This window comes from Zootoca vivipara, chromosome 3 (assembly GCF_965207765.1).
Source record: "Zootoca vivipara chromosome 3, rZooViv2.hap1.1, whole genome shotgun sequence".
NCBI lineage: Eukaryota > Metazoa > Chordata > Lepidosauria > Squamata > Lacertidae > Zootoca > Zootoca vivipara.
This window is the reverse complement of record NC_142586.1, coordinates 98904835-98920106: the sequence shown is the minus strand read 5'-3', so window position 1 is coordinate 98920106 and position 15272 is coordinate 98904835. Positions and strand designations below refer to the sequence as shown.

At 41.9% G+C, this 15272-nt stretch overlaps 1 protein-coding gene across 2 annotated transcripts in view; it reads left to right on the top strand.

Moving 5' to 3' along the window:
• The first annotated feature begins 1868 nt into the window (after positions 1–1868).
• The window catches only part of THADA (THADA armadillo repeat containing), a 149327-nt gene continuing 135923 nt past the window's right edge, over positions 1869–15272 (top strand). The window contains exons 1-9 of one of the 2 annotated variants that reach the window (XM_035111204.3): positions 1869–2109; positions 5379–5478; positions 7383–7477; positions 8588–8718; positions 9845–9993; positions 10097–10129; positions 12174–12222; positions 13967–14157; positions 14915–15009. In XM_035111204.3, the coding sequence (XP_034967095.3) occupies positions 5403–5478; positions 7383–7477; positions 8588–8718; positions 9845–9993; positions 10097–10129; positions 12174–12222; positions 13967–14157; positions 14915–15009 (819 nt within the window). In that variant the 5' untranslated portion in view covers positions 1869–2109; positions 5379–5402. The remainder of the gene's footprint in view (positions 2110–5378; positions 5479–7382; positions 7478–8587; positions 8719–9844; positions 9994–10096; positions 10130–12173; positions 12223–13966; positions 14158–14914; positions 15010–15272) is intronic. The other variant, XM_035111205.3, reaches the window with a different exon arrangement.

Genomic DNA, 15272 nt, shown 5'->3' with positions numbered 1-15272 from the left:
TTGTGGTATTTTGAATCTCTGGCAGAAAGGCAATGTATAAATGACATCTTTTGCAAACTATTTTAAATTTAAAAAATGGTATTGTTGGTAGGTGAGAAATTTGAGAGTACATTTCTTAGCACTTTGGTGCCACACAGTGGTAAAACTCTGCAGGACAATGAAAAATTATCTTTTAGGAAAAGTACTTGTCTCTTTTTACTATGCAAAAGTGAACATATTAACAACTTCAGAAACATGGAAATTAAAATATAGTCTACCAAACATTTAATGTAATTAGTAACTCTAAAAAATATTAATACTCAACCAATATTTGGTCTGAGCTACATTGTAATGTTATACTCCAATAAATCAAAAGACACACTACAAGGTGCTTTAACAATCTGAGCAAAAAGTACGTATGTGAAAATGATCAATGTTTAAATGGCCTCTAAATTATGACAGGAATCTGAACAAATGCAACATTTGGATGAAAGTATATTAAAAAAAGACACACACATACCAGTGCTAATGGACCTCTGAAGCTAGGTAAAAACTGTGGTTAATCACCAATGCACTTATTTAAAGTGGTGCCCCTCATATGGCTGATGTGGTTATGTTGCTGTATAGGTTGACTTCATATTGTTACATTTAAAATTTGCTTTATTGTATTTTAATGTTGTTCCTTGCTCTGGGATTGTGTGAACAATGAAGAGCGGATTGTAAATAATGCACAAGTGAATGAAGAAGCTTGTTTTGAAGATTATGCTGCCAATGTTTGGGTGCCTTTCAAACTGAGTAAGGATTGTAACTTTGCTTGAAAGCACTGGAAAATTAAAACCCAAATTTGTCCAATGGAATAAGGAGCGCACATATTAAATTGAAAACTATGTGACAGATCCAAGCAGGTACACCACCTATATACTGTACTTAGGCTGCAATCTTATGCCCACTATTTGGTAGGATAATGCAATTTCTATGCACACTTACTTGAAAGTAAGCCCATAGGACACAGTGGGATTTATGTCCAACTAAACACAAATAGGAGGACTGAGCTGTAAGAGCACAATCCTTGTCAATCGACAATTTCTCATGTACAGAATTACAATCTAGGCCGCACAGACTGACACCCCCCCCCCGCCGAAACCTTGCCAAGTTTGGGACACAAGTATCCTAACTGCTGATGTGTACCGAATTTGGTTCCCGTAATAAAAATCAACCTGCCGGACATCTTTGGCTGGCACGGTGTTCTACTTTGAAAACTCAGTTTTGATTGTCTGAATACGGAAGTTACGGAATAAAGTGTTGTTCTGGGCAGTACAGTAGCGCAAAATGTCACAGTTTGCAAGCTTAAAACTACTTTTTTATGTTACCGAGAAGAACTCTTTATTTCTTAACCTCAAAAGTAACTCCCGCGGAATTCAGCCAGAGTCGCCTCGTCCTCCCGTGGATGGTACAATGTCCAAACTCGCCTGCTGCATTGAACACATTTAACTCCGGGGGCAAAAACGCTTCGGGGTCGGACTGTCAGTCTTATTGAACTCCGTGGGACTTTCTCTCTCCCAAGCAGGCACGCAGAGGATTGGGCACTTTTACCTCCACTGCAGGGCAGAGACATAGCTGCCAAGTTTTCCCTTTTCTCGCGAGGAAGCCTATTCAGCATAAGGGAAAATCCCTTAAAAAAAAGGGATAACTTGGCAGCTATGGGCAGAGAGGATATTATTGAGGAGGGAGCTGAGTCCTGCCCAGGTGCTTCGCTGGACTGCAACTCCCATCAGCCCCACTCAGCAATGGCCAAGGGCCAGGCATGATGGGAATTGTAGTCCAAAGGCACCCGGCGAGCCTCAGGTTCCCCACCCCCGTTTTACGGCCTTCCATTCCTCCCTTGAGCCGGCTCCGAGTGGCTCCTCCAGGCCCGCGCCTCGGCCTCCCCGTTTCCCCGGCTGGCTGAGTCGGTCCGCGGCGCATCCAGCGCGCTCGGCCGGGGCATCCCCGCGCCCGCCTCCGGGCTCAAGAGGAAAGACGTGGCTCGGCGGGCGGAGCGTTGCCTGTCTGCTCCTCCGGCCCCTCGCGGCGAGGAGGCGGCACCACCAGCAGCCGGCGGAGGAGAGACTGGCGGGGCCGATCTGGGCGGTAAGCAGCGGGAGGCGCGTAAAAGCGCGCGGCGGGGGAGCTCTCTTGGCGAGGGGGGCGCTTCCCTGGATGTGTTGCAGGTGGGGCGTCTCGTGCATTTTTAAAACTACCCCCTCCAAAACAACAACAACAACAAACACCCAGTAAAGGATTATTGGGGACGCTAAGCTGTTCCCTAAATCTTGCTCCAAAACAGCAGGGTCTTCTTCCTCCTCCTCCTCCTCTGCTTTGCACCGAAGAAAACCGCTCCTGGGCCTCGGGGCCACGCGATGTAACGCGCCGCTCATAAAGCCCAATCTGATCAAGCGTACACGCTGTGTACCTTTAAGGGACATCGGAAGCGCAATAAAAAAATTCATTCCAGTAGCACCTTAGAGACCAACTAAGTTTGTCATTGGTATGAGCTTTCGTGTGCATGCACACTTCTTCATATCGGAAGCACAGTTCCTTTTCGGCCCCTCCCTCCCTCAAAGAATTCTGGGCCCTGTAGTTTATTAAGGGTTGCAGGGAATTGTATTTTGGCGAGGGGTAAACTACAATGCCAAGGATTCTCTGAGGGAGAGGATGTGCTTTGTATGCGCCTTAATGGTATAGTGTGGTACACAGCCATTCTCATTGATCCAACCTCGAAAGTGCAGTGCAGGTGGTTGTATAATTAGGCTGCAATCCTCATCATGCTTAGAAGTCGTTCCCATTGAATTAATTACAGGTAAGTAACCGTGTTGGTCTGACGTAGTAAAAAATAAATAAATAAAAAATCCTTCCAGTAGCACCTTAGAGACCAATTAAGTTTGTCATTGGTATGAGCTTCCGTGTGCATGCACACTTCTTGCACACGAAAGCTCATACCAATGACAAACTTAGTTGGTCTCTAAGGTGCCATTGAATTACCGTAAGTGTGGCTTACTTATGGCTAAATGGAGATAGGATTGCCGCCTTTGTGGTGAAGAAGAGGCGCCGAGTCCTCTCCCTGCACTCCATTGTGATGTGTGGAGATTTGTGCAACTTGCTGCCATGAGATGTGATGGCCGCCAGTCATTTATGGCTATGTAGGTATCTTTGTTGATCATATACCCAAGCATACTTTACCTATGGAGTGGCTAATAAAACAGGCGGAATATATATAATAAATTGTCCAGTAGCACCTTAGAGACCAACTAAATTTGTTCTTGGTATAATGAAACAGAGTAATTCGTGAAAAAATCTATAACAATAATAAGAGCAAATAAAACAATTGCATTCAATAAAAACGATTGCTGTAATGTCTTGCTTGTCGGATTCCCTGGGTTGATTGGGGAGCAGGGTGCCGGACTAGATTTTTATCTGATCTGGTGAGGTTCTTCTGATGTTCAAATCGGACTGATCACCGGTGCTGAAAAGAGGGAGACCAGTTAAAACATTCTGCAGAATCCGGGGTGGTTAACAATTATTTTTCCAGATGTTGTTGGACTCAAACTCCCACCAGCCCCAGTAGCATGGTCACTGGTCGGGGATGATCAGAGTTGTCCCGCAATATCTGGAGAGCCACAAATTAGCCACCCCTCCGATAAAGGAATTTCTTGGAATTTTCTCTTCTATTCTGCAGGTTAGACTGTTCCCCCATCACAATGTATGTGGGTGTGGAAAGTGAGGCAAGTCAGGGAAGAGAGTTCAAGCCAACCTCTCTAGCATCCTATTTTGGTGTACAGGGTGGTGGGTTTTTTTGGGGGGGGGCATTCAAACATACAATTTCCCACTTGCAACGTGAAGGGAAATGAAATAACTCTACCATTTGATGCTGCTGAATGTGCAGACTGGCCTAAATTCTGGGGCTATAAACCAGGCACCCCCAAACTTTGGCCCTCCAGATGTTTTGGACTACAATTCCCATCTTCCCCGACCACTGGTCCTGTTAGCTAGGGATCATGGGAGTTGTAGGCCAAAACATCTGGAGGGCCGCAGTTTGGGGGTGCCTGCTATAAACCATGGTGAACACTGGCTCAAATTAAACTCAGGCAAGTTTTGGAATGAGGGGAACCTGTGGGTGGTTTCTGTGGCTGTATGAGAGTCAGGGACATAGCATTCCCTCTAGCTGCTGTCGACTGTTGTCCTTACATGTTCACCAACGCCACAGGTCATTAAAAAGTGTATTTATGGGTAGCTGTTGGAATCTAGATGGAGTTTAGAAGGTTAATGGAGTTTAGAAGATGGATGGTATTTCAGGGAAACAGATCTTATTCATCTAAGCGAAGAAACAGATCTGTTCATTCCAAGGAGTAGCTATTGTAGGGAATGTCACAGAATTGATTTAAGGGCAGGTCTGTGTTGCCCCCAGATAAAGATTACACACTGCAAACATTATCCACGTGTCAATACTCCCATGCAGCAGTGGTAACATATAGACCCTCTGAGAGTTTCCATGCTAAGAATTTATATTGATGCTGGTTCTGTACTGGATTCTATTTTTTATTTTTTTAATGCATTGAATGTTTGAGTCATAACAGAGATTTGTTCTAATTGATTTATGGAAGCATGTCCAGTATTGAATTGGAGAGCATAACCACAGAACCAATAGCTTACAGTTTTATGATTTACAAGCCTATCTCATTCAGGCTGATATGGTCGTGAACAAAACAATCACCTAGTTTAGTGCAAACTAGCACAACTTAGTGCAAATGAGCAAACATGCAGGTTTCCAGTGTGAAGGTCACTGCCATAGTGCTGCTGCCTCGTTTCTGCTTTTTTTGTGCTAACAGAGGCTAAACCAGGCACCCCCAAACTTCGGCCCTCCAGATGTTTTGGACTACAATTCCCATCATCCCTGACCACTGGTCCTGTTAGATGGGGATCATGGGAGTTGTAGGCCAAAACATCTGGAGGGCCGCGTTTTGGGGATGCCTGGGCGAAACTATGGTTTGCTTTGTGTTACTTTGAACCCAGGCTTGTGTTTTGTCTTAGGTAAACAAACCATGAGCCCAGTTTGTGCTGAAGTCTTGGGATGGAACCCAATGGCCACCTGTGTTTTGCTGGAGTTTGCAATCAAGTTTTTATATTATGGATAGAAAGCATTACCCATTGGTGAATTATGGATGAAAAATCTCAGACTACCGGTAGCTCATAGGGTCTATGAATATTTTCTGAACTTCTTGTGCAGCGTACGTATAAAAAAAACCAACTGCCACAAACTTTTTGCAGAACACAAAGGTGAACGGAAATTAAACAGTCTTTACTTTTAAATTGTGCATTTAAAACAGTGTTGGTACCAAGTGTCAACTTATAATCTTTTTCAGTAGGCAATTCTTTAATCTACCAAAATGGTTTTAAAGAAGAAGAAAGAGATTCAGGTTGATGCCTTTGTTCTTGATCACCAACAGCTTGAAAGACTTCACTGTAAGTATAATTAAGTTGTTTAGTTTGTCTCTCTAGACGTATTTCAGTGGTACTATAATGACTTTTAAAATCCAGTCCTCTTGATGATACCTTTTTAACTTAAAAAGAAAAAACAGCCCTTTTCATGTACTGTAGTTTATATGCTCTTCCCACCCCATTTTGAAAGAGTTTCTGCACTGAAGATCAAAATTAAAGGGAAGCATTCCAGAATGCTTGATTTTGTTATTTGATAATTCTCCTTAAAGAATGTATTGAGGATGCCCTTGAGACACTTCCCTAATTTTTTTGGGGTGTGTGTGTGTAGAAAGTCGGTAGAAAGTAGATCCTGTGGGAATTGTAATTCTTGTAAAATTTGCTAAATATTGTGAATAATAATAATAATAATAATAATAATAATAATAATAATAATAAATACCCTGCCCATCTGGCTGGGTTGCCCTAACCCAGTGGTGGCCAAACGTGGCCCTCCAGCTGTTTTGGGACTACAGTTTCCATCATCTCTGACCACTGGTCCTGTTAGCTAGGGGTGATGGGAGTTGTAGTCCAAAAACAGCTGGAGGGGCCAAGTTTGGCCACTCCTGCCCTAGCCACTCTGAGCAGCTTCCAACATACATAAAAACATAATAAAACATTAAACCTTAAAAAGCTTCCCTTTAGGTTATATAGTTATATAGTTAATCATCTCCTTGACATCTGATGGGAGGGTATTCACAGGGCTGAACTCATTCTGTGCAGTAGTAGAGCCTTAGGTAGCACTTGGGCAATGTGTCTCAGAACAAGTAGACCCCACTCCTATATCTTCTTCAGGAAACTATATTTTCGTCTTTAATGCAGCACCTGTCCACGAATTGGATCTAGACATCTGTCAGTGGAGTTTCACTTGTGGAATGTTCCTGTAAAAGAAAGAAGGAGAAGTGGTTTTCATCCATTCTCCCAGCAAGCCCTGACATTCCCTGAAAAGCAATTATGTGAGGTTGAGGAACTCTCTGGAATAAATGAGAGGTGGCAAAGGAGACTGGAGGAGGGAAAATGCAGGAATTGGTGAACACTGGTTTCCCTCACCCCTCTTTCCAGTTGTGGAAGCCTCTGTTGGATCATAGCTTCTTCTGTGAACTGGAAATGGAAAGACTGTACTGGATTCAGAGCATTAGTTTCAGAGCAGAGAAAAATAAAAAATATGCAGTGTATGAGCAATTGACAAGGGGGAGTCACCTCAATGAAGGTTGTTGATGGACTGCCACTCCAGTCAGCCCCAGAAGTTACCATCTAGCAGCAGCTGGTGGTCGATAGGCTTCCCATCTCTGGCCTGCAATGTGATCCGCCATCTTAGCTTGTAACTGCTGGGAATTCATTATGAGAGATCCTCTCCTTTTAGCTGTAAGCAGGCTACAGTGGTAGCTGCCTTGTGTCATGGTTACAGCTTAAGACACGATTGGGCTGCGCTACTGCATTTTCCAAATTATTCTTGGTTTGTTCTTTGCCTGAAGTTTCTTTGCTGTGAACCCAAATGATGTTTTCAAGTTGGGGTGATTTTTAGTGGACCTTCTACGTTCTTACAGTTGTTGGATTCAATACAGAAGATGCTTAATACGTCTCTAATAATTGCCCGGAAATAAGAACTTCAGCAGGTGTGTTCTTGCTGATCATAGTGGTGGAAGAAAGCAACTTTTGAAATTATTTGTCCTTGTAATGGCACAAGTTCTCATTTGATCTGTCAACTTGCAATAGGAAACAGAAGTATATGTGTTAATGGGTGTTTCAAGTGTTTGGGTCAGTGAATCATTCACCCCTCCATAACAGAAAAGATTTAGGAATTGGCATTTATAATACGCACATGATGATAGAATATTAAAGGTTTTCTTCTCTTTCTTTCTTTCTTTCTTTCTTTCTTTCTTTCTGCATAGCTTTTGCAGATGCTGAAGGACAAAACCTAGCCTCTCTGCTGCTTCATTGTGCGTTGTTACCTGATGGCATCCAGCAAATCCATTGTGTCAAGCAGGTTTGATTTTAGTAGCATTAAAAATAGTAACATGGAAATGTGTAAAGGAGAGCTACGGATTTTCCTACTAATGATTTTCCTACTAGTTAGGAATGGTTGAAGCCCAAGTAAACCAAACAAACAAATGTGATCCAAAAACTGTCTGCACCGACCTTTTGAAGTGCTGTGTTTTCTGCAGTTAAATTCTACTTTATTTGACCTTATAACTTGATTGAAGCAAAACAAATACATTTTAAAATAGGGATGGCTAAACCCCATTTCAGGGACTGGATTAGGCACTCTGGGCAACCTTTTTCTGGCCCCAAGGCTCAATTCTCTCTCTCTCTCCCTCTGTACAGGCAGTGACCAATTTATGTGTGTCCAATTCATGCAAAACCATGCATGCGTGCATCTCGGCAACCAGAAAGCGGCTTGAAAAGGGGATGGGATGGGCGGGGCAGGGTGGGGTGGGGTGTAACAGGGTGAAACAGGCTCCCCCAATGCACACGAGGGTCAGGAATGTAACCCCACAGAAATCGGTTGTTGCCTGTATATATAGTTTAAGTAGACATAGTTCTTTAATGGAGATGTCAGTTGGCTTCTCCCCAGCTCTCAGATGTTTTATTTGATGAGCAGGAAGTGGCTGGCCACACCACTGCTGGGAAGTGTCTCCTGCAGGATTTGTCAAGGTCCTTGGGCCAAAAGAAGGCTAGCCACTCCTGGTTTAAAAGAAATAAAGAGTATCCAGAGAACTGGAACACTGAGCTGGAGAACTTTATAATGCAACCTTTGGTTGTAGATCACATTTGCATTACACACATTGTCCTTGCTACAGGTAGGTAGCCGTGTTGGTCTGAGTCGAAGCAAAATAAAAAAAAACCTTCAGTAGCACCTTAAAGACCAACTAAGTTTTTATTTTGGTATGAGCTTTCATGTGCATGCACACTTCTTCAGATACACTGGAAACAGAATTGTCAGACCCTTATATTGTCCTTGCTGACTTCGATCGTATAGCTAAAAGATAGATCGTGTTACCTAATGTTTTAGTAGTAGATGTATCTGTATGTATAGGACGATGCAATAGCGAATGCTGAATTCTAAAATAAATATATTACTCTTTGTTGTGCATAGATTGTGCCTTTACTAGAGAAGATGGATAGAAGCTCTTTGTGTGATCCCATGGTTAAAAACTGTTTAGATGTTTTGGGAGTGATGTTCTTATCTCTGGATGCGAAGAACCCTTTGAAAAAAGTGTTGGCAAGGTAAATGTGTAGTTTTTGCCTATCAAGTTTGGTATGTGGGTGGGGCCACCCGTTGCTCCAACAGTCCAGCTCGGAGGGCAAAAATAGGGAGCAGCGTCAACTACCTAGCCACCAGAAGAGTGTGTGTGTGTGTGAGTGAGTGAGTGAGTGAGTGCATCTGAGGAGCTACTGTAAGTTTGTGCTTTGTGAATAAAGAATTAACTACTGGCCATTTGCCCTGCTTGGGCTCGCTGTGCTTGGGTCAAATGGTCTGACTTGGTATAAGGGAGATTCCTGTACCTGTAAGATTTTGGGGGGACAAAGCAATTCAAAGAGGAAAAGGAGGATTGGCAGAAACCTTTCCCTCACCCCCTTCCATGAGCAGGAGCTTAGACATGAATGGAGCTGCAGTCACAAGGTCTCCGGATCCGACCCTTTCTGTTTAGCACTTTGTGATCAGTTCCTCAACAAACCCACCCATATTTCTGGGCATTGTTTGGTTGACTTTTGTTCCTGGCCAGGGCAACTTTTGTGTCTGATTTTTAAGACTGAATAGGATTTATAGTTTTGGCTATGCTGTACTGTAGACGAGAGCTTTCCAAACTGTGTCGTGACGCGTTTAGTGTGTCGGCTGTAGCGTGTCGTGTGAACGCTCCCTATGCTCCTTCCAGGGCTGGAAAGAGTGTTCGTTTAACTTCGGGTTTGCTAGTAAAACTGAACGACTGTGTTGCAAAATGATGCATGTTTAAAAAGTGTGTCACTGACATGAAAAGTTTGGAAAGCTCTGCTGTAGACAATAGGGATGATTTGATCCCTGTTGCTTTTAGTATTGAATTAGAATGTGCCGTTTGAAAAGAAGGCATGGACAATATGGCTGCAGTTTGTGAAATGGTAAATGTTCTGTTGTGAACCTTGGGTTTGAATCGTTGGCTGCCTCTGCCTTATTGGATTCTATCCTCTTCCACCAGACTCACATTAATTTTACTAGAACAGTGAATGCCATAGTTTCTTATCCTGTAATCAGATTCACTAAAATTCTTACTGAAGTGTTATGGCCCCCAGAAAGATCAAATTACATGTCCTTTTACTTTCCATGCTTTTAGCATATACATCTCAGATAAACTGGCCATGATCTCTTCTCTTGCAGCTCCCTAAACGGAATTCCTGAACCTCTTACGGCAGAAGCTACGCAGAGTTTTGTGTTCTGCCTCAGAGAAGAACTAAAAACGACAGACCTGTCTCAGTACAGAAAGACTATGGACAACCTTGTTTCCTGTATGGAAAACAACACTATAGGTATGATAAGTTTATAACAGTTTGGAACTTGCAATTATTACAGAAAGAATTTATATTGTTATGATAAGTAAAAGCTGCTTAAATACATACTTTCATCTTTCAGGTAAATCAAGTGTGAATATCCTGTTCAAAGAAGGTAAATTCTTGGCATTTCTGCTTTGGTTAAAGTGTTCTAATAGTGCCGCTCCATGGAAATTACGAAAACACTTTTCTACCCTTTCACTAGCTCTTTCGGCGGTAGAAAGAATGAGAGAGAGGGATCTGAACAAGTGACTTTAGGTATTACCGGCTACACTAAAAATGATGCATTCACTTTATATCTGTAAACAAGTGCTTAAAATCCAGCTTGCAGGCTTGCTTCCCACATGTGATTATTCCCTGGGAGAGTGCTGTACCAAAGGATGTCGCTTTGCATAGCTAGCCCATTTCTTAGCACCCCCTCTGCCCCGCAAGATGGCAGAAGGAATTTGGAACAGCCATGGAACCTTTATCTTAAACATGAATTGAAATAAACAGTTTCACTTGTTGGTGTTTTGTGGGCTCGATAGGGCAGTAAATACTTTAATCTACGGAGGCAAACTTGTGCATGGGTTAATGAGCACACAGATGACAGCCCTGTTTTAGCCTTCATGGACCGCAAGGAAGAGTTCCTGCCAGCGAGGTGTGCTTCCCCCTGTTTTATCTTCCCCCAGCCTTGCAGCAGACCACTGGGACTGGTTCACATGTGCCTCTTCTTCATTTAAGGACAGCATTATCAAGTGGTCATTGTAAGTTACATAGCACGACCAGCATGCGGTTCTTTACTGGGCAACATGCCCTTGCTCCCAAGGAGATTGGAATCCATGTTTCAACAGTGGAGAGGAGATGGTGGCGAATGAAACACTCTTTATATCACCCAAAATGCAATGTTTTTTTTTAAAAAATGCTTTCAGTTCCCGCATTCAGCTGACAATCATCAAATGGAGTGAAAGCATGTGATGTGAACCAGGCCTGTAATTAAACTTGTTAATTGCTTAATGCCACAGCCTCTAGGCAACATACAATATAAGGAGTATGTCATTTGTATCATAGACCGTGGCGCTTGTCTTTCTCTTTCTGCATGGTAAAAGTGTTGGGAAAGAATAGCAGTGTCAGGATAATAATAGTTAAAGTAGTAAGTACCATTGTTTCAGGCAATATTTATTTCTGAAGCATTTTTATTCATGCCTTCTGACCTTAGTTCAGAAGTTGGCTCGCAAAATTTAATGCGGGAACTGTAGCCATGAAGCAAATGTGTGCAACCTGGCAAAGCACAGCCATAAAATGTACATGAAAATCATGTACAGGTAAGTACAGTGGTACCTCAGTTTAAGTACACAATTGGTTCCGGAAGTCTGTACTTAACCTGAAGCGAACTTTCCCATTGAAAGTAATGGAAAGTGGATTAATCAGTTCCAGACAGGTCCATGGAGTACTCAACCTGAAGCGTACTTAACCCGAAGTATGAGTGTAATTGGTTCTGGAAGTCCGTTCTTAACCTGAAGCGTACTTAACCTGAAGCGAACTTTCCCATTGAAAGTAATGGAAAGTGGATTAATCCGTTCCAGATGGGTCCGCGGAGTACTTAAACTGAAAGTACTCAAACTGAAGCGTACTTAAACTGTGGTATGACTGTAATGATAATGGCAGCAAGGAGTTCCAATGTGCCCCTAAATGCCTAGAATTATTATTATTATTATTATTATTATTATTATTATTATTATTATTATTATTTTACAAACCTGGTGCATTAAAAAAAAAACAAGAGTGGGTCCTGGACAGAAAAGGATTTCCATAAATGAGGACTTGCCCTGGAAGCCACTTAAAAATTCAGAAGGTGGAGGCATTGTAATCTGTGTCTCTAATGAATTTAAGAATGGGGCAGGCTTGTATGGAAGTTGGCAGTCATTCAGATACCCAGCTATTACCAGTATATAGCTGTTTATTCTCTGTAGATGTCCCAAGTCTCTACCAGGCTTTAAAGGTGAAAAAAAAGTGAGAGAACCCGCAGTATCCACTGAGGTGCAGTTTTGTCATTTTGAAAAAAATTATTACATTTGTAGTCTGGCATTTCATTTGTCTATTGCTGCATTATCTTTTTATGTGAGACCCATTTATATCAAAGACTGGCTTATGTATGCTTTCTAACTATATTTTCACAGCTCTTCAATTTCTGCAGAAATCTGTGCTTGAAATAGAGGAAGAAAACAGGTGAGAACTGCTCCGTGTAAAATGTGTGCTGCTTGGAATGTGAGACACACTGTGTAGGGACATAACAAGGTCTGTTTGGAACAATATTGCCCTTGTACTTCTTTTGAATTCCCCGAGATGGATGAGCTGCAGCAATCTGTGATTCATAGATAAGTTCCTGGAGTTCAGTCACGCTCTGTGGAGAGGAAGCATTGCTGTTTGGTTTTCTTTAAGAGTTTATCCAAACAATTCTGAAATCTGAGAGGAATGCAGAAGAATATAAAAACAGTTGTTGAATGGTGCTGTTTAGAGTTCTGTTTAGCAAATTTTCCCCCAGTAAGTGAGGACTTGCTTTTTTAATTCCAGGGGCAGAAATTAAGAGCAGAGAGAGGATGTCATTTTTTGATGGGTGGCCAATCTAATCCTGAAGATTCAGAGGGCCGGTTGTAGGCTTTGGCTATTTTTGCCAACAGGTTTCCTACAACTAGGATTCTTTATTGCTACCAATATGGAAGTTTGGGTGGGTGGGAGGGAGTTGTTTTCCTGGAATGGAGAATTCCTGAGATTCAGTCTGATGTTTTAGACTCTGTTCAGAAAGCAACTCAAGTGAAGCCATTTGGAATTGAGTTTAGTTTTAAGCTTGGTTTTCTACAGCCTAATAGTATGGTTCCTTTCCTAGGTGATAATAAAAATGTAAGAACCAACTCAATGGTGAAAAAGAGCTCAGAATATTTTTAAGCTGCAGAGAGGTGTAGCCTTTTAACAGCAAACGGGTTATTCTCACACAAATAACTTGGTCTCACTTATCTGCTAAGCCTAACAGTTGGTGGTGGCAATTGCAGAAGCAGTTAGCAACTTGTTCCTTAAACAGGTACTACATCAACATAAAAGTCCTTTTGAATTTTAAAAAGATTGCTGTTCTAAGAAATATAGCAGTCATGAAGAATACGAAGAGAGAGAAAACAACTCCCTGACATACCGAGCTTGTGCAGAAAGGAGACCTTGCCTATCCCATTAGGCAGGGTGAGGCCACTGCTTCAGATAGCGGAAGCCCTCCTGGTACCCTGCCACCTCCAGCAGCGGCGGCAGCGAAGTGCTGCTGTTATCAGCACCAATTTTGGGATCTTGGATCTGTCCCCAAAATGGCACTGATAGCGGTGTGGCGTCTCTGACAGCTGTGGATGCGGCAGAGCAGGTTTCACACAACAACTCTTATTATAATTATATTAATAATAATAATAATATTTATTTATACCCCACCCTTCCCAGTCAAGACCGGGCTTAGGGCGGCTAACAACAAGAATATCAAAGCAAGCATAAAAGAAACAAATCAATTAAATCAATACAAATCAATACAGATTAAATACAATGTTAAAATTCAATTTTAAAATTAGGAATCTACAAGTGGATAAGTATAAGTATTGATAATCTCTCCACGCATACTCTTTTTGTTGATTTTTCTTCGTTGATCATTTTCTGAGACCCTGTTATGTGTCTTGCCCCCCCCCCCCCGTTGATAGCACAGGGCATGAGACCATAACATAGTTCCTTCTCCCTGGTGTTGCCTACATTGTGGAAATCCCTTCCAAGGTCAACTCATTGATTGTGGGGTTTGCATGGCACATTAAGACATGGTTATTTCAACGAAGTTGAAGTTGGTGATGGAAACTCATGTCACAGTTAATGGATTAATTTGATGCTGCCATAATACACGTTCAAGTGACTAACACCACTATTCATTTTCAATTTTCTTATATATTTAAAGACAGCTCATTGGAAATCGCATTGCTCAAACTCGGCTGATGCACGATTTGTTGATGGGTGTTAAAGTTTCAATGATGTTGATACAAAAAATTCAGGAAAATGTTCAGGGAAATTTCTGGAAGACGTTAGATTCTCCTGTTTGGCAGAGTATGTGTGGACTACTGAACCGTTTTACACACTTCTTAATTAATGGTAAGTAGTGCTGATATTTAAGGGTGTTTTTTTAAAACACTTCTTACTATATTGGTCAGTGCCTTTTAGTAAGAAGATAAGAGTCGTTCTGAAGGAAGAGCAATATGAGGGAACGTCTTGGTGGTTTGATGTATTTCTTTTTTTTTTTTAACATTCTAACAGTGCAGGGTTTGGAAAGAGAGTTGCATTGTTTTGCTGTCTGCATTGTGTCCCTAATGGAGAAATATAGCTCAGATCAATTTTCTGAAGCTGCAATAAGGAAGCAAAATAAGCAGAAGTCCTCTGCCACCAACCCCAATTAGTGGGGGCATGAGCTGGATTGCAACCCCTTATGTAAATACAAGGAACCCTTCTGTTTATGGAAGGGCTACCTTGTATCAAAGCCAGCATCCCTAGTAAGAATTGCCAGTATCATTAGTTGATAGAAAATATTTCTATAAAAGGTGTTGTGCTGTTGTCTTGCGAATACATCAGCAGCAAACTAGATGCCTGCTTAGTTGTGAGTACCTGCTGTTTAGGCTTGTAATGTGGGTGCTAAAATGCTAAGGAAGATGCATATTCTAGATTTCCATTATATCTTGTGTAAGTTCCCGGAGTTCCCCACTGCGCTTATTGCTGTGCGCGTTCTCCCCTGTTTTTTTGCAATAACAATGGAATATATTAAGAATACCTAGCAGTTCTAGAAAACAATAAATCTGTAAGAGGATTTAAATGTCATTTGTGATACTAATGCATTTCAATTTTTTTTTTTCTGCAGAAGACCTCTTACAGACGGTCCAGACTACAGCAGGGTTGGCTGTTGTTCTCTTTATTAAGACCATGTTTGAACCAAGTGAAAAGCTACCTTGTTTGGTAAGTGTGTTTCCTCTGGAAAAGTAAAAAAAGCAACAACAACCCACAATTTACTTAATTTTCAAAGTGTAATTAATCATAGGGTGAGATCCAGTGTAGCGTGAGTGACATATTTGTGTTCTCATGCAACAGGATTTGTCCTTCCTCTCTTCCCCCCTGTAGCCCCCCCAATTATTTTGGAGCACTGGAGCAGATTTTAGGGATGTGTGTGGTTCTGCGGGGGGGGGGGGAGAGAAACCAGAAGATTAATTGTGCAGGCTAAT